We start from the raw sequence: 25,294 nt of genomic DNA on the forward strand, positions 1-25,294 counted from the left end.
CAGTACTTTCAAAGGTTTTAATTTTGCAATCACACAGTTTTTTGTAGAGTACGTAAACTACAGCCTTCACACAACAGGTAACTGCCAGCCGTTGTTCAAAGGCAGCTCATAAAGAGACAAGTAGAGATTCAGGTAGATACAGTATAGCAGTATAGCAAAGAACATCTACTTCTATTACTGTTCTGTGAAAAGAGGTTCTGGTGTACCTATACACTCAGGTCAGCTAAACAGACAGAGAACATACTGACTGGGTAGAGCACCCTTTTTTAGTCACATCAAACACAGCTATCTGATGATTTTATTTCTTTTTAGACCTATACATACAAGACACACAAGTCACACCACACAAAAAAATACTGGTTATTTAACTGAAATTTAAGAACTGAAGCAGTTTAACACATAATTCTGTTTTAAACAAGAGAAGATGCATCAGCTTTTTAGATTATCTTAGTGGTCCATAACATTTTTATCCAGCACTTTTACCTGCTCCTTGATGTCTTGTAACTGTTGCTGCAGCTTCTGCACATCTGCATTGACATTGGTGTTGTCTTTGTCTTTCTGCAAAACTGGAATGTTTCCACTTGCTGTAATTTAGAGAAAATAAAGACATGAGGTTAGGCATCAATCTAATGAAATGAGAATAATTATTTCCAGTGTACTAACTACATTTTTCAATCATCTGAAATAATGTTAGTCAAACATATTTGATAATTATATTCACTACGACATCACTGCAGCTCAATTCACGAAGAACTTTGAGTTTAGTGGCAACGCACTTCTTTGTCAAATATTTCCTCAATAAAGATGCTCAAAATGCCTGTAGCCCCTTAACTTCCTAGAGTTGTTCTTCGTCGGTGAAGTTTCTGCAGTAAATTTTTTGCATACAAAAAAAATAAAGCCAAATCCTTTCACACTGAAAAGACTTTTTTATCTACACAGTTGATTCTATATGGTGTTCAAAACTGCACAAGTGTCTTGGAAGTAGTTTATTCAAAATCTGAACAAAGCTCAGATTATTATTCCTACATTTGACTGATCCAGGAAGCAACGTTGCTACAAGAAACAGAAAAACTGAGAAGTATTTCAAATGACAAATTTTAAAATTTCCAGTATATTAAAAACCTGATTTTAACGATTATTCTTACATTCTTACATTATTTAGGAACAAGACAAGAACGACCTAATATTCCGATTCACATAAACTCAATTCAGACACTGTATAGCACACAAACAGAATAAATAAAAACATTTCATAGAAATTATTCAAAGTCGTCACAAGTTTAAAAACTAGTCAAAGCAGGAGACGTACAACTGAACAATCTGTCATGAAAGTACTTGTACCTAGATGCAAAATATTGACCATTCCTTTATCAGTCAGAGGGCTCCAGAAGTCAAATACATTTACTTGCTCATTTGCACAATTACAGACAATTTCCAACTTTTGCTTCACAGAACATTAATAAGTGGCTGAAAAGTCATGTATGTTTCAGCTTTGGTTCTGGATGCAATCCTTTAGTGTAACGACTGGTGTTACCTACCATCTCACCTGCTACTACCACTGTAGAAAGCAGTGCAAACAGCAAATGAATACCTGGCTTAACACTGTTTGTATTAAACTTTTCTTTAAAAAGAGAGGAAAGATTTAGGTCATTTAAAAGAATAAGAAGTTGGGGGAATGCGAAAGAGTATGGGTTTTGGAGTCACTCACAAATATCATCAGTGGTATCTTCTGTACCTTTCCCTCCGCAGCACATCATGAAAGGCACTCTTCGCTCAACCACTGCTCGACACTGTACACATTTCTTCATCAAACTTGCACAATCTGAGAGGACAGAGAAGTAAATCAACTCTGAAGCCTGCCTATTTCATTCTTCTTTCCTATCTGTGAGCTTTTTTATTCACAGTAACTATACAGTGATGCCATAATAGATGCTTATAATACAAATAACTACTTGTGTTCATCTTACCATTTTCTGCAAATCACACCTATAAACAATGTCTTGTTTGGGATTCCAAGTAAACCTATTCTGTTATCATCTTAATGTATTTCAAGCGAGCAGGTTTCTCTTTCTCCAAATGGATGTCTATTTCACAAGAACTGCAGAGGTTGAAGTAAAATCACACACATTTGAGACCAGAACTTCCAAGAATGTCTTGACTACCTGTTTTTTTCCTTTAGAACAAAGAATCTCACTGCCCTAATGCTCCAGGGGAAAACAGATGTGGCTCCTTACCCTTAAAAGAGTAAACAAATCTTTTTATATAATTCTAGAAAGGAGGCTGTAATTCTTCTACTAAAGGCAAACGATTATGTCTCATAAATGCTGAAGGTTACTGTGAATCAATAGAGTGGGTCCTATAAACTACACACATTTGAAGACTCTCATCCTGCTTGAACAAGATATCCAGAAAATAAACTGGAAATAAATCATCTATAGCTGTTAAACCTTTTGCTGTCCTTATTGCAGCTTAGACTTGGTGATGTGTATTGCACTGATGAAATCCTTTACCACAGCAATCAACCTTTTTGCTGCCCTCTTCCTGAGAAACTAATAAAAAACCCCCAACTTTTCTCATCATCTTTCAACTGCAGTGAAAGAGGCCAGATCAGGATAACTAAAGTTAGTGATTCGATGTCTGGTCTGTCAGTCAGAAGAGAGGAAGACACCAGACTTCATTAGTAAGACCAAGTAAGGAGTTACTTATGGAATTGACTACCTCCCCTCTTATGTAGATCCTCAGCAACAAAGACTGCTCTTCTCTAGGCAAATGACCCTTCAACAAAGCCCTGAAACATCTGGTGACAAGGTGATGGCTGCATTCTCCTTCACATATTCTCAAAACCAAAAAAAATTCTGGAGATGTCCTATGTCTTTTGGCCACACCAGTGATATCAAAATGAATCTTAAGTGGTGCTCATTGCAAAGACATATGGTGTGTCTTTTAGGGAAAAACACAGCCCTTGTGCAAATCTGTAGACTAGTAATGAAGTGTATTAAATATTTATTTACAATATGCTTTTAAAATATCATTTGCATATCTAAATACCCCCCCCAACCTGCAAAGCAATAAAATTAATGCTAATTACTTCAGAAGTTTTAGCGATATACAGCAGGCTTCTATAATCCGAGCAAGCCTACTCATAATTAAATAATTCAGACGGAAAAGCACTTGCTTTCTGAATTTTTGAAAATTTCCAGTTTGTCCTCCATTTATTTCATTACAGCACAACAAATAATACCAAAATTCTGACTATCACACCAGACTATCATGCAAATTGGGTCTGAAGTCAGATTACTAATGAGCTTTTAGCAATCTGATTAAAAATGCTGTTTCAAGATTACTTAAAAAAGAACTTCCGTCAAGTTTACTTACTCTCACAGGCACACATATGACCACAAGGCTGGAAAAGCACTGCTGCCTTTTTGTCTGAACATACCACACATTCTTCAATCTGTAAAGAACAATAAAGCCACGTATGAGAAAAGTTTAACTCCTGCTCACCACATTAATTTGCTTTTACACTCTTTGGCAAGGCATGTGGACTTTAAGAAGCTCCATTTAGTGTTACTTTATTTCAGCACCTCAGAATGCAATTTGAATGAGTTCTCACACTGACAGATTCTAAGAACAGGTATTTGCTGGCAATATTTGTATGTTCAGTACACTGACAGGCAGAGAAGCAGCTAAGACAGTGTACGTTTCTCTATTCTTTATTCCACCATATGTACTTAAATCGGGGTTGTTCAGCCTGAAGAGAAGGCTCCGGGGAGACCTTACGTAAGTGAGGCTTATGGTACTGTAAGTACGGTACTTACTTTCAGTACTGAAAGGGGAAAGACTTTCTTTTGTAAGAAAGATGGGGACAGAATTTAGCATGGCCTGTTGTAATAGAACAGGGGATAATGGTTTTAAACTATCAGAGGTGGATTCAGACTAGGTATAACGAAGACCTTTTTTTTTTTTTTTTTTACAATGAGGGTGGTGAAACACTGGACTAGGTTGCCCAGAGAGGTGGCAGATGCCCCATCCCTGGCAACATTCAAGGTCAGGCTGGATGGGGCTCTGAGCAACCTGATCGAGTTGAAGATGTCCCCGTTCACTGTAGGTGGTCGGACTAAATGAGCTTTAAAGGTCCCTTCCAATCCAAACTATTCTATGACTCTATGAAATTTACTTGTAAAATACTGTTTTAGTAATCTGTTTTAATATTCTGGGTTAGGGTTTCTCAAGCCCTTTAATGTGACAAACTATATATACATGACCATAGACATCATTAACTACTCCATACTGGCCTGGACCACCCTCTTCCAGTTCATAGAACTGTTGTCCAGGTTCATTCATTTCTTAGCCTTGCAGATATTACTGTAACCTTTTATACAGAAAAGGTGTAAGAGAAGTATTGACCAGATAGTCCACTCTCTCCATCTAGTTTAGCAACACAAATCCAAGGAAGGTTATTCACAAAGATTAGCTTTCACCTGGGAAAGCCGATTTCCATAGATTAGCTTCTTTAGATGGATGAAGAGACGTAGAAGCCTTACTTTGCTGCTGTGAATCACCCAGTGGCAGAACCTTTTCACTAAAAAAGAAAGTCTAGAGAAAAGGAGCTTGCACTATGTTAATATTTGGCCTTTGAAAATATGCACTGCAGAATACTGAATCGTGTAAGTAGTAAGAGATTGCATAGTAAAACCAGTAAAAATTAATATTTACAATTCCTGTATTTACTCTGGAGTGGGGCGGGGAACCAAACCACCACACCACAGAAGTGGAAGAGTCAACTGTGCTTGGAAGAAAATAAAAAGAATAGAGTGGGTTTTCTACAGATCAGAAAACCTGTGCGTGGAACATGAGAATTATTTTTTTTTTAAACAGCTAAAAAGCAACAGAAGGACAAGACTTCGTGATTATGGGAAATAAAAGAATATTCAAACAGAAAAGCAATGGGAATGTTACAAATACTTGGGAGCAACCATCTGCAAAACCCGAGTACCTTACTAGGATTAGGTCCCCAAAATAGGGCACAACTGATTGATACTCTGAAGGAGAAAGACAGCATAATGAAATTCATGATTGCAAAGAAAGAGAAGGCGAAAGCTGAAAACAATTATTAATATGTGCTTGCTTTTGAAGTTATCTCACCCAGTTTACAGGCAAACCATCTTTCCAAGCAGCCCTAAGGAATACAAGAACTCTGAAGAACCAAATATGACTGAAGGAAATTATACTTCAGGAAAAGCAGCAATTTATCTCAACACAGGGGAGGTGGGGGGGCAAAGTCTATTTACATAAAGCATCCTCAGGTGACCGTATTAGGAAGTCTGAAGAACTGAACAAAAAAGAAATTGCAGGGCGGGGACAGAATGAGGGGCAGGCAGGACATGGATATAGGCAAATAGAAAACAGTAACATACAAACGTTTGGACAAGGTATCATTTCAATAAAAAATTAACTCCATCCAGTGAGCACCTGTAAGGCAAAACATCACTTAAAATATACTACACTTTTCCCTTACCTCTTTTTTTACTTTTCCATTAAAACCAGAAGCAGAACCAGTAAACGTTGGAAGTTTTTACCTTTGTCCTAGATTGAACTTGTTCTTTGCAGATGAGGCATTTTTTCACCCGTGGTGAGCACAGAGAACACGTGGCAATGTGTCCACATGGGCCAAACAGAGTATCTCTCTTCATGTCTGAACACACCATACATTCTTCTAAGGTTTCAGAATCATTGTTGATCATAGATGGACTTCGAGAACCAACCTGACCACTACAAAGAAACTTTGCAGTCAAACTTCAAAATTTTTAAAAATACTTAATTTAAAATGCAACTTAATTTGCTGTCTATCTATATAATCCTATGTGTTCAGGCATCAGTGTATTACCATAAAGCAATCCAAACTGCATTTTCCCAAACGTACAGTTGACACCAGAGTGCAAGGTCACATACTCTGATAAAAACATTCTACAGAAAGAGGTCACACAAGTTCGAATAGCATCTCGTGAACATAAAAACCCCTGCCTTCCCATCCTAAGAGCTTACTTTATTAGTAGAGACATACCCTGTAGATTCAGAACTGCACAGTTTGACACCTTAATCATTAATATACTTCCAACGCTGAAGAACCCCCCACAACTCCAGCAGTGAGTTCACCTCGGCTCTTTGTGCTGCTGCTGACCCAGCAGAGGGAGCGCGTGTTGAACCTAACCAACACGCTCCTACAGACCTCGCAAGCCCATAAAAGGTGGAGAGAACCAACAGCCGCAGGGATGAGACAGATGCACAGACACAGACAGAAAGACTCTGAAGAAAATAAGCACCTTGCACACCAGGGCAGAATCAACAAAAATAATCTCTCTTCATGACATTTTGTAAGTACGTTTTTGATTTTCATAGAGGAATTAAGAATGAGAATTACGTAAGCCAACAGGGGGGACACAACTAGGACAATTAGTAAGCTGAAAATTCTCATACTGCAGGCGCTTGATAACATGACCTTTCACTGAAATCATAGTTCTTAGTTAAGTGCTTCTGAGACATCAGACCTACCACTCCTCTAGAAAGAAGAATCATTCTAGTTGACAGATACTCAGGAGGTCGGTCACTCAAAGCTGTGTCAACACTGAATCTACACCAGGTTATACTGGGTGTTGCCTATTCTACTCTTCAAAACTTGCATGGACAAAGATTTCACAACCTTCCCGGGCAACCTGTCACAATGCTTAATTATTCTTTCAGCAATTCCCCCCTGCCTTTTCGGGGATGGTTTGAAGTCCTACCAACCTCCACCTGCACACTGCCACCTTCCCATTCTCCTCCCTCTCATATTAACACATATGGAAGTCCTGTTAAGACTCGTGTAAGTTTCAACTATTGTATTTGTAAATAGCATTCAATGTACCATAGAAAATAAAGAATTCACTGAAAGTCAAGAGTAAGTTTGTATGTTTTAACACTATTGCTAATAAAGGCACAATGTTTTAAATACATCAGTTAATCTATAGAGAGCAGGGATTTGGAAATCGCGTATTTTATGAATATACCAACCTGACTTTTTCTTTGTGACATTTAGCCAATGCTTTGCAGAGGCTAGGATCAGGGCAGAGATCGAGAGGAGACTGACCCTTCTTATTACGAATGCTGAGGTCAGCTCCATTGGCTGCCAGGAAGCAGGCAATAGATGCTGCACTCTTCTTCTCTGCTCCCTGAGTGCCAAGTCCCATTATTAACTGAAAGAAAACAAATATGTAAGCAACTTGAGAGACTCTCTGAACAGAAATACTCTGCCTAAAGGAAAATGACTTGACACGCTCACATGCACATACACACACACAAACATATGTATAAATCTGTAAGCCCAAAGAAGCATCCTGAAATAAAAATCAAAACAATCACATGGCTGCTTGATTTTGAGTCGGCTATACTCAACTTTCCTTTAAGGAACTAAAATTCAGCAAGGAATAGTTCAGCTACTGAAACATTCAGTCTCCTGCACACCTATACTCAGTTGTGAAGTGGCTGTCCTTCTATATAAGCACTGTAAAGGGCAAAGTCCCAGTGGGTACATTCAGAATACACTTGAAGTAAGACTGAAATAGCTGAATTCAAATAAATGCTACCACCACCACACTTGGACTGAAAACATAGCTGGGCAGAGAAATGAATGCACACTTACTTTTAATCTAGTGAGTAAAGCACCTGCCTAAGAAAGCCTTAATTTCAGTTGTCTTCTCAGCCTGGAGGGATTTAAATTCACATACCTGTCCTCCTGTCCTGATCATGTAATGCTCCTTTGCCCTTTTACAACTATTACTGTATTTCTGTATTAGTATACCCGTCACACACAATTCACAAGACCAGATAGAGAAGTGAAGAGAGAAGGCTCACTACCGTAGCCCAGGACAGAGAGGATTCACCTACTCTGAAGCATTCTGGGCCTACTCCCAAGAAGTTTTTGTATTAAAGCTTGATTAGATAAAACATGTAAGTATAATGCACACTACACACATCACGAAACTGCTGGCACCACTAAGAATCCCTCAGCAAATTACACTAGACTATATTCAAAGGAACAGCTTTGGCACAGCTGGGACAGCTCCAGTTCAAGGAGTTTTAAGTGCTGAATTGCAGAACTATAAAGGCTTCGACACTAGGATAGAGGCAGGATTTTGTACGCACCTCTTTCCCATCAATTAAGTGCCTAACTTGACTAAGGTACATCTTTCTACACCACTTTCAGTTTGTACGATCTATCCCTGCAGCTGCTTTTTTAAAAGCTGGGTATCAAGTATCACCCCTAAAAATTACGTACTTTTGGCTAGATTAACAACCATTTAGCATTTAAAGAACTAGATGTACTATTTTAGACACAATCAGCATACAGGAATAAATTTAAAAAAATAGATAGGTGTTACTGCAGACCTAAAGGTTGCATATTTTCAAGTCTGAACTACGAAGAAAAGTTTTCAAAATCCCTCTAGTTATTTCCCCATCCCTCAGAGGTGACTTGTGAAGAAAAAGGCTTTGTTTGGGTCCATGTCTTGCAGCACATAAAGTATGTATTAGAAGTTTTTACCCTGCCTTGATAACTGCAAAATTATCCTTCTCATCACAGAGCCACCCAGTTTCCTACGGAAGCAATTTTATTTTTAAACATCAGCCTATATGTTCTTCTTCTAGTAAGAAGTTCTTATATGAGTAAGTACTACTGAGGTGCTACAAGACTCTTGGAAGGTCACTTAATTAATTCAAAAGATACTCATGGTCCTGCATTCTTCCCTACGATCAGGTAAGAACAGTATAGCTAGAGAGACTTTGTACCAGGAAAACCAGTAAGTTAGAGAGAAATTTTTTGTGGTGTTCAGATCACAGAATTTTTTTGTTTATTAATTCAGATAATTTTTCTGCATCTCAATTACAGCACTGGCTGAAGCAAAGCAGAGATTTTAGCTTCAGCCTGGGTACCTTGGCCCATGTCAGTAATCCAGCCAAGGTACCACAACACCCAGTGAAAGGCGATTTGCTCAGAGGTTGGCAGAGTAGATGTTTTTTAAGGCATGTCTACATGAATAATTTGCTGCAATCCTTTCTTATTTGCTGGGACAAGAGTTCTCCTGCCGTTCACACTTGGACCTTACGGGCTCTACGAGCTCTAAACTGTTCCTGAAAAAACCAGCTATTGTGCCTGCAAGAGGAAAATCAAACACAGATTGTTTGCTTCAGTTGGTGTGGATATACACTGCACTAAGACTGGCTTCTCCACCTGGAACAGCCATTAACATTATTCAACAAAATCTTGAGTCCTATAAGACTTCTGGTGTGCTTGTATGCTTTGAGAACATCAGGGCAATGCTGCATCCCATAATGCTTCTCTGGTAGTCTGCAACATTTCAGGCACACAGAATGGGGAAAAAAAAGAAAACCCAACAAAAAAACCCAACCAAAAAACCTGCAAAACGACCACGCATGCACAAAAACCACCATTATGTCTTGGTGCCTAGTATGGCTGCAGCAAGCCTCTTGTGGAGGGTGCTAGCCCTGAGATGCATCAACACAAGCCAGACCCAGCCAATCCACCTGCGAGGGAGAAGCTTCAGTGTAATCCACACAAACAGTACAAGTATCATCCAAGTAATTGTAAATATGGATGTATCTTTGAATCTGTAAACACCTAACTGACTTCAATGAATTTAAGCCTGGATTTAGACAGTGGCCTCATTTTGAATCTTAAAAGAAGTTTAAGGGTCTGAAAGATACTTATATTAAAAGAGACAACATTAAACAAGCCTGGGGAATAATACATTTGTTTAGGATAAGTAGTACCCTAGACCAAGGAACATTGCCTCTGTAATAAAGCAACTGAAATTACTTTTTTGTGGTGGTGGTGACTGTAGTTTAGAAAATTTCTCTTCCTCCCAGCTGTACAATCATTGCAGTGTGCTGGATGAAAAACTTCAAAATTAGTTAATGAGATGAGGTTCACTGCTCATAGTACTTGAACACAGAAAAGCTTTTCAGATTGATACTTAACATGTGCAGGGCTTTGTGTACTATCAAGACTGTCCAACACATGCATTTTAAATAGGCTACCGAAAAAGCAACAGAAGAAACCTGACAAAAGTTTTTTAGGTATTACAACGGCTTAACAGTGACATTCAGAAGGAACTACCAAAACCCAAAAGCTAAAGAATTCATTTCATATAATTCCACTTATGAAATATGTTAATGATATCATTAAAAATTATTGTCTCATATTTTAAACTGTGCTTAAAGCAAAAAGCAAAACCGGCAGAATTTCAATGAAGCTGCTGTCCAACCAAATTTTCCAAATATGAAAAATACCTAAAATGCAGCATATGAAGTTTCTGTTCTCTTTCAGTTTATTCAACTAAAAAAAAAGAAATAAAAATCATTATTTGTTGAAGTACTATACTACAAAAGGGCATCCTATAGGGCTCAGCAGGTTGATATATTCAAGACAGCAGTCCAAAGTTAATTAAAATTTAGCCAAGCAAAAATGAGCTCTAAAATACTAAAGATTTACATATCAGATTTGCTATCCTTCAGACTAAACAAATCTCACGTTTCTCAATCTTTAAAGGAATTAATAAGAATTAAAAAAAATACAGATTCCATCAATTTAAGTCTTCAGATTCACAAAAAGTAAGCCCAGACTAAATTATTAATCCTATTTATCCTCTATTATCTATCACCTGTATGTGCAATTCTACTCATGACATATTACAAATGTGTCCCTGGATAGCTTTAAAGGTCCAGATGCCTGGACATGTTTTAGCAGCTCATATCTTGTCTTTTTGTGATAGACTATTTTGGGTCAAAGGTGGCTTACTCTTAAAACTGTTTACTGGTTAAATCTAGTTTATAGCATTTTTACATTACTTTTATTTAAATAAAGGTAGATAAGTACAGCTATTGTTCTGATTTACTATTTTGCACAAAACATTTTCAAGATTTCTGCTGATCATTTTGAAAAGTTTTGAGATATATTTTAACCAGGCTTTACTCCATCTTTTACATTTCAGTCACTTCTTACGTTGCTGCCACATAAAATTAAAATAAGTAAGTTTTCAACTCTTCTCCGAGGGCACATATCTTCTCCACACCACTTAAACCTCTCAAATTTATTAGCTATGCAAAATTTTTCTCTGCACCAAAACAAAGTGGGGGGGACAGGTGGGACGACAAAAAAATCCAACCCAATAGTTTGATCAAGCCAACACAGGAAGTACTGGTTGATCGTGATTTTTTTAAGCATTAGGCAATTGTTAGGCAAAGATACAATCATGCAGGGAATTGTTTGCTGTGGCATCCTCCCTCCCACTTTTTTTTTATTAGTATTTTAATAGAAATGAACTAGAAGTGTAATTACTTTTTTTAAAACCAAAGATACATCTGAAATGAAACTAGAAGAAAAACTTTATTCTTTGAAACATAAAATACCCCAAAACTAAAATTTAAACAGACAGTAACACCCCCACACACACACTTCTTGTGTTAAAAAACTCAAAACACAACCATTCTAGTTTCATTGTGGATGCCACTGATAAGATGGGCCACAGAGAAACCGACTGAATCAGAGAAAAAGTATTTATCTCCTGTTCATTCATTTCACAATTAAATACATGCACACAAAGTATTCTGGACACCTCTCAGAGTCCATTTCAGATCATGGAAACAGCTGAGCTGCAATTGCTTTCCTCCTCTCACTTTAAAGGACACAAGCATTTTCTTACATATGCCAGTCATGTTTTGAATCTCTTTTCAAAGCTTATTCCAGTGTACTTAATCAGTGAGATTAAGGAACCAGTCTGAAAAACATCAGTTGTACAGTGGAATTACTGTTTTGAAACTAGTGGGGTTTTTTTTGAATGAAACACAAAAATCTTACCACCTACAGCTAGAATTAGAACATATGACGACACTGGTAACCAATGATTCAGCAAATCTGATCCACTGTTTTGTTGTGCATCTCTAAAGGAAGACTGTTGTTTGTTTTTTCTTAATCCAAATCACTCCAGAATTTTATTTCTTCTTTGCCTATCAGCTCAACTATAAACCTTATCTTTGCATATGGGGTTCACACAGGTTTTCAGGTGTAAGCATTTCTTTTTCCAAACATTTTGAAAACATTTTGACCTTTATTACCTGCGGTTTCCTTGACTACTTCCTTACTACAGCACAACTTCTGAAATGAACTCTGTCAGAAAAATACGTAACAATAAACATACGAAGATTAAGAATGCCTTGTTCTAATAGAATACACTTTCAGAAGGTTATAGAAGCAGCTAAACAAAGCTACGAAGTCATGCAAGATGTTGAACCACAGAAAACACTTTTAGTCTTATTCTGTACTGTCATACTGTTTATTTCTCTTTCCTAAAAAACTACTTCTGATTTTTTGGCAGTCATACAAGTTCACTATGGAAGACAGAATTGTCATAGTATTTTGAACAAATAACCCTATTTTTCTTTAACAAAGATAATGCCTACATGTGAAAAGCCACATATAACAGTATGATTTTTGCCTACACTGCACTTTAATGCAGAATGCCTATGTAAACTTATGCTGCCAAAAAACAGTTCAACAGTACAGAACTAGAGAAAGTAGACAAATAAAGAGACAACTGTACAGGAAAAAAAAGGAATAAATAAATGCATTTTATTTACTGTGTTCTTTGATGGCTCCCAAGCAGTATCTACCTTGCCCACATCTTGCATGTCTTGGAGTTGGCGGAGCTGTGACAGGGTGTGGTGTCTCAGGGCTTCATGCAGGGGAGTATCCCCATCTTTATCCTGAATATCCAGCTTAGCACCTGCACGGACTAAAAGCTGAAAAGAGAGAGAACACGATTTAAAATTCGAAAAAAGCTATTTATTAATTTTAAAAGTAATTTCAGGAAAGTAGGGTTTAGGATGCTTTAGGACGTCCAAAAGGGTTATACTTTTATCTTGTTACAATTCACAGTTGAGTTTGCTTATATTTCCACATATGGGGCTCCTCCTCAACTGAAGCATTTATCTCTTTGAAATATCAAGCTTTTTTCTGCAGAAACCTAATTCTTGCCTGTGCTGAGGAAGTGTTACAAAAGATGCTATTTTAGAGGATTCCTTCTACCATCCAAAGCCTTTAATTCTTACAAGATAGCCTACAAACAATGTAACACATTACAGCAATATATCAGAAACAGAACAAGTGAGCAATACTTTAGACATGTACATATTCTTTACTATTAGGCTTCAACGACCTCGAAAATCGCCACTTCCACTCCATGCTAAACTTTACAACTTAATTTACAGTAACCTCTCAACAGCAAAGTAGTTAAGCACGCGCTTAGGCCTGCCCTTACTCAGCAGAAGACATAAACCCCAATGACATTATTAAATACTATCTCAAACTTCAGAGAAACTGTAAGACTCATCTTTAAGGCTAATTTTAGACACATATTCCAGGTCACATGATATGAAAGCAAGCATAAGGCTGCACAGGCCTTCCTATTCATTTTGTCTTTGCATACAGCCATCCCATAATTCAATGTCCCAGAACCTTCTTAAATACTATTAAAAAAACCCCCAAAACATCCACACACGCTGACAAACTACAATTGCTCCTGAAAATTAAACCCTGTTACCGTTGCTGTTCAGAAACCTGTAGACAGAAGCTGAGGCTTTAACTTTGGTTTTGAGCTTTTGCTGCTCTGCAAAATTCCGATTAGCAGCAGAAGCAAAAGGCATGGCCTAGAAACAGGAATACAAGAAGGGGGACCTCCCTCTTCAGAACCTATATGCTTGCAAGGATCTCAGCCTCTCAGAACCAAAGAATCTCAGTGTCTAGAAAAGGCTAAGAGAAAAATAGCTTGAAATAAATTCAGAACTTAAATTTTCAAGGAAATATCTGCCTGTCATTGACTGCAGCTTACCAAAGCTTTCCCAAACTCTTCTTCCACAAGTAAAACCAAGAAAACCAGCTAATAGTTGCAACAGTCTCCTCCCCATCTTCTTACACTCTCTAAATAGACTTTACTGTGACCCGATTTTCTTTCTCATATTCATATCCTGTGTCTGCCACTAGTAATTTACTGCTTAAGAGTTTCTCCAGGAAGAAAATCTGGAAGAGAACTCTTTCCAGAGCAACTGGGAATCCTTGGCTACCATAGAAATTCAAAGCCTTTGCAAAAGTTATAATATATAAATATGTAAAGAAGCAGCAAACCACCACCCTTTGTCATGGGAGCAGGGCTTTTAAAAGAGCCCTGCTACCTTTGACCACTATTCCACAGATGCCTGAGGGTACAGCCCAGCCCTGGAAGGTATCCAATAGGAATTAATTCTGAAATACGGAGCCAACGTGTTCTTTGCATGGCTGCATGAGCTATTTTAGGACTTCTCAAAGTTAATCCAACTCTGAAGTACGGATACTCTACAGGGACATTCTCTGATACATGCACATCAGTCCAATACGCATACTGTTCTTCTACATGCCTACCTTCCCGCTCATCTGCTAGATTAGTATTGTATTCCCAGGTACCGTGTCAGTTCCAGAAGGGCACAAGAACTCACCAAATATAGCTCCCAAATAGCCTGCGGGATGCAAATGACACTGACTCTAGGAAATCATTCTTTTGGTAGCAAGCAGTTCCAGATATAGGGCCATATCACATGTTTCACTGTAAGGGGATCACTTCCATCAGCCCTTGGATATGGAGAAACCTTATGGCAAAATAATGCTAAACAGAACCGCAGATATAGGTCTGTGTAAGGGGGACAATTCTCTCTAGGCCTGAATAAGAGACAGTTTTTAGTATAAGGTGACTTTCATTCTACCAAGACAAATTTTAAAGATTTATGCAGAGGGCCAAGGCCAGGCTGATGTATTCACTCACAGGGAGCATCCTCTACAGCAGTGAGTGCTCTCTGACCCTCAACAGCCCACGCTAGCAATCCAAACACTGTCACATAGGTCCCATACGGACAGTGCATGCAGGCCACAATGGGCAAGCTGTGCTGTACTGCCATTTCCTGTGCCAGTAACAAAGTTTATTTAAATTGAAGTATTAACTTTTGCAGCTGTGCAGGCAAAGAACAGAAATAGCATTGCTTTCACTGGTAAGGTACCTGTTACTGCTTATAGCTCTCCCAAGCTAAGAACAGGGAAAGTTACACTCAGAAGACTGAAAAGTAGGTAAACTCATGAGAAGATCTTTCACTTAGCTACAATTTGCAAAAGCTATGAGTAAGAATAATTACTCATCAGCAAAAGGCATCAAAAATACAATTTGAAGGTCCCTTTACAGGACTGCAAGACTTAAAACAAGTAACAGAGCAATACATTCTCCCTTAGCCAACCAGGAGGGATGCTGGAATTGGCAACTGCATAGGGGAAACCATAATGCTCATGTACAAAAATTTAGCATTCCCAAAACATCCTTTGTATTACCACCTGACTTTCTGGGCAAGTTGGCATTGATGATACAAATATTCAATGGCTACATGTTGTTTTATCATTTTTCAAATGTTCGTGAAGTACCCATGTCTTAACAGCTACAATCAGCTTGAGTCAAATAACATTAACCATATGGCTTAATGCAAGTAAGATACTTACCCTAACAATTTGTGTATGCTGTCGTTCAACGGCAAGGTGCAGAGCGGTTTGCTGGTTCACGTTCTGGATATCCAGGTTAGCATTGCCCTGAACGATATTCAAAGCATTAGAGCACTATCTTCTACATTCAAGGCAGTCCATTAGGGCAGTGAATATGACCCTGAATATGACTCCTAGTTTGGAGATTTGAGAGCAGAAGTGATTAAGTACTTTTACAGTTCACTATACCAATGCTGATCTGTTGAATCAAAAAGTATCAAATTTTGCAGTCCCTCTGCACCGTTAGGCCATTGTAATGATCTCAAGGGAAGTTTGACCTTTAGAGCTCACCACGTGTCTCTCTGCTCCACTGCTTCTGCATTGCGATTGCAGGCATCAAGCAGCAAACTATTTTCACATCAGATGGTTAAATGAAGTGTGACATTTAAATCCTCCTGAGAGGAGAGTCCTACCTGATGCACCAGAAGTTCAGCCACTTCCACGTGATTATTGAGAGCTGCCAGATGCAAGGCAGTGTAACCATCATCTTTCTTCTCGTCAACAATCCATGGTCGTGGTAACTTGGACAACAATACACGCATTGCACTGAAATAAACATGCAGAGATGGCATAAATGGACCTATAATGTATTTGTTAAATGATCACGCGACAACAGTAAAACAATATTCATTCTCAGAACTACAAAGTAAGCTAACAGTAGTATTTTTTCAAAAAGGGAGTGGGTGAAAAGCTATAGCGACAGCTCCAAAGTACAATAATTTCATGTTCAGTTCCTTCTAGTTAAAGCATACAAACAAAGCATACAATACCCAAAACAGACTGTGGGAATCACAGTTTTTCAGAAGAATGTTATCTAGCACTAAAAAGTTCCTTAAAAAGAGTATTCACACAAATTCTGAAACATGGACAATGGAATTGTTCTCCCTCAAAATCCTTATAGCAACCTTAATTATTTAATGAGCAAGTTTCACTCTATTAGATTTCTTTATGCCATGGGCTGTAACAGTTAAGACTTTCAATTTCTGAGATGAAACTGGAGTACGATCTCTCGGGCACAAATAAAATGGATGCTGAAACTGTACAGTGAATATTAGTGGAGTATTTTTGTAACAGATAGTGGCTGAGTATACTGAGTTTAACATACCATGGTAGTGTCTAGTATTCCACCCCAATTCTATATGTGCTTAGCAAGATGCCTATCAAAGGAAGGGGATTTATTATCTTTTATCTCCAATTCAAGGGCAGGGAAAAGCAAATAGGTATTAAAGCAGAGAAAAATCCATTAAGTCCAAAGACTGCAGCGGTAAGGGTATTAATAACACAATGCTAGATAAACAAATTGCTCAATCTTATATTCTCTCAAATAAATTTTCCTTAAGTTCACGTGCCTTCACTTAGCTTCTGGAATAGGTAAGTAACCAAACTTAATGTTTCTATTGTCTTATCTTTATAAACAGCACGTGCAGCTCCCTTACAACAGTTCCTCAGACACAAACAGAAAGCCAGAGACTACTGTAATATTGTGCCAGGACACCTCTTCTGTCATCTCACCTTTCCCTACTGTCGAAGCAACATGCTATTTACAGGAAAACCAGAGCTTCTTCATAAAAGTCAAATATAAAAATCCAAGTAATACTAGCTAATGCAAGTGGAACCACTCAGTCACAGAATGCCTCGCACAACAGATACTACAACTGAATTACACAGTTCTTCATTAGCCACCTGATATTGAAAACACAGGATCTCAATAAGCCTCATAAATATCCTCATAAAATGAGCCTCTCAGCTTTTACTTAAAAATATTCTCAACAGATGAGTGCACTGTCAAGTAATAGCGGAGCTCCTAATTAATTCCAATAAATCTGTTACCTTGAACATCCACACCGCATCAGTGCTATTCAATCCTAAGCTCTCCTTTAGAGTAAGCCAAAGGGTTTCCTACAGAACAAACAAAAAGCTGTGGTTCGGGGGATAGCTCACTCCAATGAGCCCTCCTGAAAAGTAGAAGGTAGGCTACGATGAGGTAGGCTACTGTACCAGTCCAGTAAGTACCTTCCTACACACTGCTTGGATGCTGTCCTAACAGACCCTGACTTCTTAAGCATCTCCATGTTCTCCTGCTACTGCGCTGAGTACGCAACATAAATCCTCACTTTCATACTTAACGCACCATCCTGGCAGTTGCAGTGTAACAGTTACTTTCTTTCTCCAAATTCGGTGTCTCAAAGAACCAGAACTAAGCTACTGCATCTCCAGGCCACAGGATCACACAAGCCCACAGGAGACCCATGACCAACTGCTATGTGGAGCATCCACAGCCAGGCTGGAGGTTTGACCTCTGCAGCACGGAAATAAGCATTTGGCCAGCAACCAAACGCATTTTGCAGTCTGTAGGTTGCCTCAGACTTTTTAGACTCCACCATAATCACAGCTTTCTTGAGGTAAGCAAATAAAAAAGAAACCATTCTCAACCTCTTAGGATTTTTTGTCTTCCTGGCAGGACTAAGCTTCTCACTTCCTCACAGTCCAAATCACTTAAAAAACAGCAAAATAAGACAGCAACACTTAGCAGATTGTACAGTACTCATTGTGAACCATTGCTCAGCTTCTATTCATAACACCTTCTACAGCTCTGTCATGTGCTAGAGAAAGACTTGAATATTTTTGAGGAAAAAAACGCAAAACACCAGCATTAATTCTTTGAGAGATTCACTTACGCAGGAATTTCCAAAATTAAGGACGTAATTTAGAAAAATACAAGTCACCAAAGCTTTATGAAATGTGGCAAAATTAACAATGCAACTAGTACTTGTTTAACACCATTTATTTTGTAATGAAATTATGTATTTTCAAGCCTGGGATATAAATATGTCTCTGGTTCGCAACATCAGAACTGTTTCTAGCTGCCTTAGAGAGGGAACAAGTCTGGAGCACTGTGGTTTGCATCGTATCTGGACTGTATCTGGGCACACCACCATCAGCTCTTCAGAAAGCTAAGCCGATGCAGAACACATCTCAGGAGCGCACAATACCAGTGGCACAAGCAGCCAGTCTACTTTCTACAGTGGCTTCCCTCAGGGTATCGTGCCATGTAAGCTCTTTATCCTCACCTGCCAGGCTCCAGGCTTCTGAAGACCCTGTAAAGCTCTAGAGCAGGGGGTCCTCACACTTTTTAACCAGGGGGCCGGCGCGCGGATGCAGTGGCAGGCAGCCATCTGCGGCTGCTTGGTTTCCCCCCCAACCCCCGGCGGGGGGGTGGTGGTGTCTGTAAATACCGGGGGCCGGATTGAGGACCCTGGGGGGCCGTATCCAGCCCGCGGGCCATAGTTTGAGGACCCCTGATCTAGAGTATCTACTGTGGATCATCTAAAAAGCGTAACAAAAATTACCTGAAAATTCCTTATGACTGAGAGAAGCAATATGACCACTGTGAATGACCAGTAAAAGGCAGGACAACAACAACCTAACGAAAAACCCAAGGTCAAGAAATTTGTTTTACAACTGCAGCTACAGCTATATGGGAAGGCACCTACTCTCGTATCTGTAACTATAGCCAGCTTGTCTCCAAAGTAGCTTTAGTCACTAAACACAGAGCTGTCCTAATCAACTCAGATGACATTTTATATCCTTTTCTTCAGTAAGGAAATAAGGAAACTGTCAACTCCACAAATAAATAAAATTTAAAGTACATTCACACACTTTAACAGATGCATCAAGAAATGAATATATTTCTGAAACATTATTATTGCCATTTAACGACTCTCATCTTTGAAAGAAAAGAAGTAAATTGACTTAATATTTTGTATGCTATGAAAAAAACTCATTCATCCTAATATCTGCAAGAGCGCTAGCTGTACTAGATCCTCTTTCACATCTTTTCCTATTTAGTTTACTGTCAAATACCAGGAAAACTTTCATCTGAAGTTCAACCGTAAAATATTTGGGGGTATCTTGCTTTCATATAAATGAGATGCCTGCTACATTTTTGGATGCTTTTAACATGTACTGGTACTACTGAAAAAACAGAAGTACCAACAAAACAAACAGCTTCTGTGTGTAATAGATCTTTATCTTACTTTTCACAGCAAAGAATCAGAGGGCCAGTAACTACTCCTCAGTTGCTTCTGCCTATGCAAGTGGAGACCACATCTGTCTCTCTTCCAGACTGTGCTAAACTACTGGGCAGCAGAATGGCAGGATGGTTTTATGGCAAGACCCCTTAAAATTGTGCAAGATACTAACATGCTACAAATGGCAAATTGTTGTATGATGCCCAGCGGCTGCATCCTCCTTCTCATTAGCTGAAAAGTAAGTTCTTCCAAGGCACAAGATCTTTTCAACGCCCAAGTTCCTTCACTGCAGCCTTCCTTCCTACAGCTATTCTATTTTGCAGGATTTTCTAGAGCTGCTGCCAAAATTTTGACAGCTAAGTGGCTATCATTTAGAACAATACTCACTGGAACAGGCATGCATAGTATCATAAAAAGTCGTATTAGTGAATTAATGTTGCATGCACGTAATTACACAGTAATTTCTGATTCACTTTTCCACACGAAGTATTAAAGAAGCCAAGTTGTACTGCTCCATTTTAGGACCACAACACAGATGAGTCCTGAAAACTTGTTTTCATCTTGTATACAGTAAAACAGACCACAGACTACTTTCACTTTCACCTATCAAAAAGGTCAAGAAATCACCAAGTATAATGGTAACACTGACCATGAAATCAGCTGAAGAAAACTCTTCAGACTATCATCTTCAGTGTATTCAGCTGTTACAGATTACGTGGCTGAGTAGCTGCAAAGATTATTGATAAGATGCTTAAAGCTCTGATCGAAACACTGAAATGACACCATTGCTATGCTATGTAAAGATTATTACTAATAAAAAAACTGTAACAGGTAAGCTTTGTAATATTTGTTGGTCTGCGGTATTTTCAGGTCAGCATAAAGCTGAAAGATTTTGGGCCTTTTTCAGTTGGATGATCTTCTGCAAGTTCTGAAATTTTCTAGATGGGACAATCAAAGAAAGACACTAGTGAAAATTTTTGAGGAAGCTGTCTATAAAGCTTTGAAGGGGATGAGGAAACTAGTTCTTCCTTCATAGGAACTAAACACCTGCTCAGTCAAAAAGGTAATGAGAAAACACAGGTGCTTAAATCAAGATGTATGTTGCTTTTCCCAGCTCAGCTGTTGGGGGTACACTAACTCATAACACCACCACAATTCACCTAACTCATCCCCATAAAATGACATTCCAGGCTCTAATAGTTAGAAGAAGTGATTTGGTAGAAGGAACACCCATTTATACTGTGTTACATTTAATTTGAGACATTTCTTTCATGTTTTTTTTTTTTTTAATTCAGGTTTTTAGAGGTCTGCAGCCACAGCTTAATACATATATGATCTATTTAAGTTATTTATAATAGCAGAATACAAATTCAACAGCACTGATTTTATATCTGCAACATAAAATGCATAACAGACCTGATGCATTTTTAGCCACAGGGCAACGGTTTCAACACTGGTTACCAATATTAGACGTAGCAAGAAAAAAAAAAAATAAATCATTGTTATGACCAAACATTTTAACATGTGGTATACTATTCATTATCAACCTACATATAAAATCTCTTTCTTTATGCAGTACTTGACTCCTAGAATTTTTACAGATGCTCATCAGCATTACCCGAGAATGCCACATACAATAATGGATTTATTTGAAAAACCTACAAGATCAAACTACTTGTAAGCAAGATGAAACTAGCACATTGTTGTATAAAAGATTCCAGATTTAGCATTCTTAACTGCAAAGGCATCCTTCCACCCTGTTTAAAAAGTACATAAAGAAAAACTAGAGAAGATTCTCTGCTACCAGCTGCAATTTGACTGCAGAATGATTTAAATGGGGAAAGTAGGGAACCTGTGTGAGGGTGGTAGGGTGGTTTTGTTTGTCTTCAGGGTTTTTTTTGTTTTTTTAAAGAACAGATACTTAAGCATAAAGAAAAAACAGAGGCTACTTCACAATCAGCATACCACATTTAACTTAAATTGCTACTGAAAGACACAATCCCACTTATCCCTGCACTTCAGTTCCTGCATTATCTTGGCTCTACAGACACATTGCTGTCTAGTGAGTGAAGCAACCTGCCAGACTCCTGATTTGGCAAGTTTGCTTTCAGACAGATCAATGAAATAACCCAATTTACCCTACGACTTCACAATCACTAGAAGCAACAGGAGTAAGGAAATGATGAAGCCAGAGCTGCAGTGAGGGCAGACTGCCCTTTCCAGAAGAAACGTCTTAGATCAGCATAAACCTACCAGGAATCGTATCTCTAGGGGTTGTAATGATTCAGTGCACTTTCTACTACAAGTTTCTCTACTCCCTTGTCATTCTGCTCCCTCAGGTCAGCTTTCCACTGGCTCAGTGTGACATGATTTCACAAGGTATTTTACAACAATCCTGGCTTGAAGCACTCCCCAGCAGACCCGAGCCACAGTTTATTCCCACCCCTGGCTTGGCTAAACCTGTTCACCTTTTTTCACTGGTACATCCTCAAACAGTTGAAGGAACAGATCAGATTTGAAGACAGCTTCCATTGCAAAGTTGTCTTTTAAGGTTATATAGTCTGACAGGCATTTTACAACACAACAGAAGCAAGACTACTTTTTACTAAACCCATTCTTCTTCTCTGACTACCACCTCTGCTCAAAAAAATCCCCAAAACAACCAACCCAAAAAGTGGTCCTAACACAGCATCTAAGAAGTCACCCCTTCTTGTTGGATTATTTCTCATACAGGATAGCACCCTGAGCCTGCTCACTGTGAAGCGAAGGAATACTTGTACCAACATAGCGCAAGAAGTAACACAGGAGCAGGACAGCGCTATTTTTGGCAACGACATGATCTTAAGCGTATGTCAGCACACAACTTCAAGCCACATCAGTTCCCTCATCTGGTTCCCACCACACTGCCTGCGCAGTACAGGGAGTCACACTGGAAGAACGAAGAAGGAAGTATCCCTCAGGAACGAGTAACAGAGCATAGATTAATACCTTAGACTGGTATTACCAAACAGACTGTATCTTTACATTAGAGTTTAATATTTTGTATCTGACTGATGGCTCAGTTAGCACAAGTTTAAATAGGCAGGTTGTTTCCTTCTTTTTGTCCCTCGCATTTTCAAGTATCACTTGGTATCTGAAAAAAATCTGTCAATATACGTGAAACTAAAGAAACAATGCGGTATATAAATATACATGGAATTCACAAAAATGTGTTCTATATTAGCCTAGATCTTACATAACAATTTTGTCTTCAGCATATGATTGTGAAATTGAAGAAAGAGAAATGAAAAAAATAATATGTGACTTTTACCAGAAAGCTGCACTGCAACAGAAGTTACAGGGTAAACAGCTACCAAGCACAGGACAAAATCAACACAACAGAAAGCAAGGGAAGTATAAATCCAAGATAGTGCTGTGTTCAGGGCTTTGCAATTCACTCTCTATTCCACAGTACTAAACTTTAATATATTAGTAACCACTAAATATATCAATATTCATTGAGAAGGCATTTTCCTTTAATGTAATTTTAGATCAAGAGATTTTCAGCTTTTTTACTTTTCTTCCTCCTAAGCAACAGAAAAATTTTTGGCTGAAAAAAGACAGTCTTGAAGTATTTGGGTTCCTGACTATTGTATTTAAATGACTAAGTTTCAGTTACTTTTTTCTGAAGAAAACACTGCATAAACTCCCTATGAATAGGAAAATCCCTCTTTTCAGATTTTAAATGTGTAGTTATTAGTCTTATTATTACAGGCCAATTTTGTACACCTGAAAGATTAACAAAGCGTACTGTTCACTTTATTTCTTCTTTTATTTTTTTCTAAAACATCTGAGCTTTTTTTTTTCCAAAGAACATCAGCACCTCATTTACGCATGCGTTTACTTTTCAAAAATTAATTTTATGGCTAAGCATTATAAACAAAACACTACAGAATTATTAAACATAATAGTATGGAGTTATATGAGTTTACTACTTAAATGTTTTTCAAATCATTTCTGATTCGAGTATGGAAACGTGGGGCCACAAATCAGCGCCAGCTTCTTCTTTATGAAATAACAGTACCATCTGCGGCCGAGAACTTAGAAGCAGAGGCAGAACAAGGCCGCTTAGACCTCATGTTAATCAGCGTGTCGTTTACTCGTGGCATTTTTCACTGATCAAGAAACCAGGTTACACAACCTGCTGCGGCAGCGCTGGTATTTATTGTTCTGTATCTGCGTGAAGCCCTTGCCTTGCTACTAGCAGGGCTGCCTTTTTTCCCCTCCTCTCTCTCCGACACCCCCCCCCCCCCCCCCCCCCATGTTTCTAAGTATAGTGACAACCTCATCAGGGTTTACTAGTAGCAGCGCAAGCTCAGTGAAAACCTGGGAAATCTAACTGGAAACACGAGAGAGCGCTTTATTTGGCATTGCTAAAAAAACCTGGGGACAAATGGCTCAGCGCAGTGGAAGTGCAGGCTGCACAATCAATAGGCAGAGCGCTGGATAGCGGCTCCCTCCGCTCCCGGATCGACAATCGACAGCTGAGAGACTATTTTTTGCAATGGTTGACTAAATATGGTCAGGGAAGAGAGAGGCACAAGAGAGCCCGTTTGCCTGGGAGTGCATGTTTCAAATGCTTAGCTGCCTATAAAGCCGTAACAGTTTTGCTTGTGCCCTCTAAGTGGGAAATACGGTTAGTGTCTTCTGTAGTGTGCGTGCAGGAGCCCTGACCTCGCGAGCAGACTTGACCTCTGAAGATGGAAAGTAGCTTCAACACAGACCTGCCTACAGTTAAGCCTGGAAACATAACCTCAAGCAAGAAAAGATGCAGTGCAATATCTAAGGAACTAGAAGAAACCAATATTTGCCGGGGGAGGGGGGAGACGATCGCGCTTTTTTTGTGTGCCTTTTTTAATTTTTTTTTTTTTTTTTGGAAGCAACTCCAACTTTTGGGGGCTTGGTTTTGGTTTTTTGTTGGGTTTTTATTTTTCTTTTTGCCTGTGATGATTTTCATCTGACAGTGGGCTAAGTTCACCTTCCCTTGGCTTCCTAGCATCTATCCTTGGAGCCTTAACTCTCAGTCCAGCAGACATAAGGTATAATTTCTATACAACATCATCCATATTTTAGTATTCCAAGAAAGGCAGCAGGTGCCAATTAGGCACCAGTCTTAATGCTCTTTTTTTTTTTTTTTCCTTTTAAGTTTTATCTATTTAAGGTGGTGAGGTACTGTATGCACCGACACTGCCCCCCCTTGCCTCCCCCCCCCATGTAATGAAGAGCTGATTCAGCGAATAGAGTGAGAGAGCACTCAGGATGAGATGGCTGCTGCTGATGTGTCTCTAGGTCATTACCTCTCTTCCAACTGCAAATGCTGCATGATACTAAGCTTACAGGTAATAGAACATCAGGAGACCTGCATTATTCTGCACGTTTAAAGGATGCCTATGACTTTCTGCATGTCTATCTTATTTACTAGAATGTTTTTTTTAATTGTTATATTAATCCCTATACTCTGGGAAACAGCTTAAATTTGAGTGTGTTAAAGTATCAAGCATTTGTAGTGTAAAGAGCAGGTTGAAAGAAAACAACATTAGTCCAAATTTCATAGGAAAGAAAA

The 25,294-nt window shown here is 38.7% G+C and overlaps 1 protein-coding gene across 8 annotated transcripts in view; it reads right to left on the reverse strand.

The window, feature by feature from the left end:
• MIB1 (MIB E3 ubiquitin protein ligase 1) overlaps positions 1-25,294 on the reverse strand; it is an 83,084-nt gene that overhangs the window by 10,361 nt on the left and 47,429 nt on the right. For 4 of the 8 annotated variants that reach the window (XM_055704279.1, XM_055704278.1, XM_055704283.1 and 1 more), the window contains exons 13-20: positions 16,075-16,207; positions 15,623-15,709; positions 12,691-12,852; positions 7,051-7,232; positions 5,580-5,772; positions 3,376-3,454; positions 1,709-1,822; positions 484-584 (exon numbers count right to left, since the gene is read on the reverse strand). In XM_055704279.1, the coding sequence (XP_055560254.1) occupies positions 484-584; positions 1,709-1,822; positions 3,376-3,454; positions 5,580-5,772; positions 7,051-7,232; positions 12,691-12,852; positions 15,623-15,709; positions 16,075-16,207 (1,051 nt within the window). The remainder of the gene's footprint in view (positions 1-483; positions 585-1,708; positions 1,823-3,375; positions 3,455-5,579; positions 5,773-7,050; positions 7,233-12,690; positions 12,853-15,622; positions 15,710-16,074; positions 16,208-25,294) is intronic. The other 4 variants (XM_055704280.1, XM_055704285.1, XM_055704284.1 and 1 more) reach the window with 2 other exon arrangements.

This window comes from Falco cherrug, chromosome 3, assembly GCF_023634085.1.
Source record: "Falco cherrug isolate bFalChe1 chromosome 3, bFalChe1.pri, whole genome shotgun sequence".
Taxonomy (NCBI): Eukaryota; Metazoa; Chordata; class Aves; order Falconiformes; family Falconidae; genus Falco; species Falco cherrug.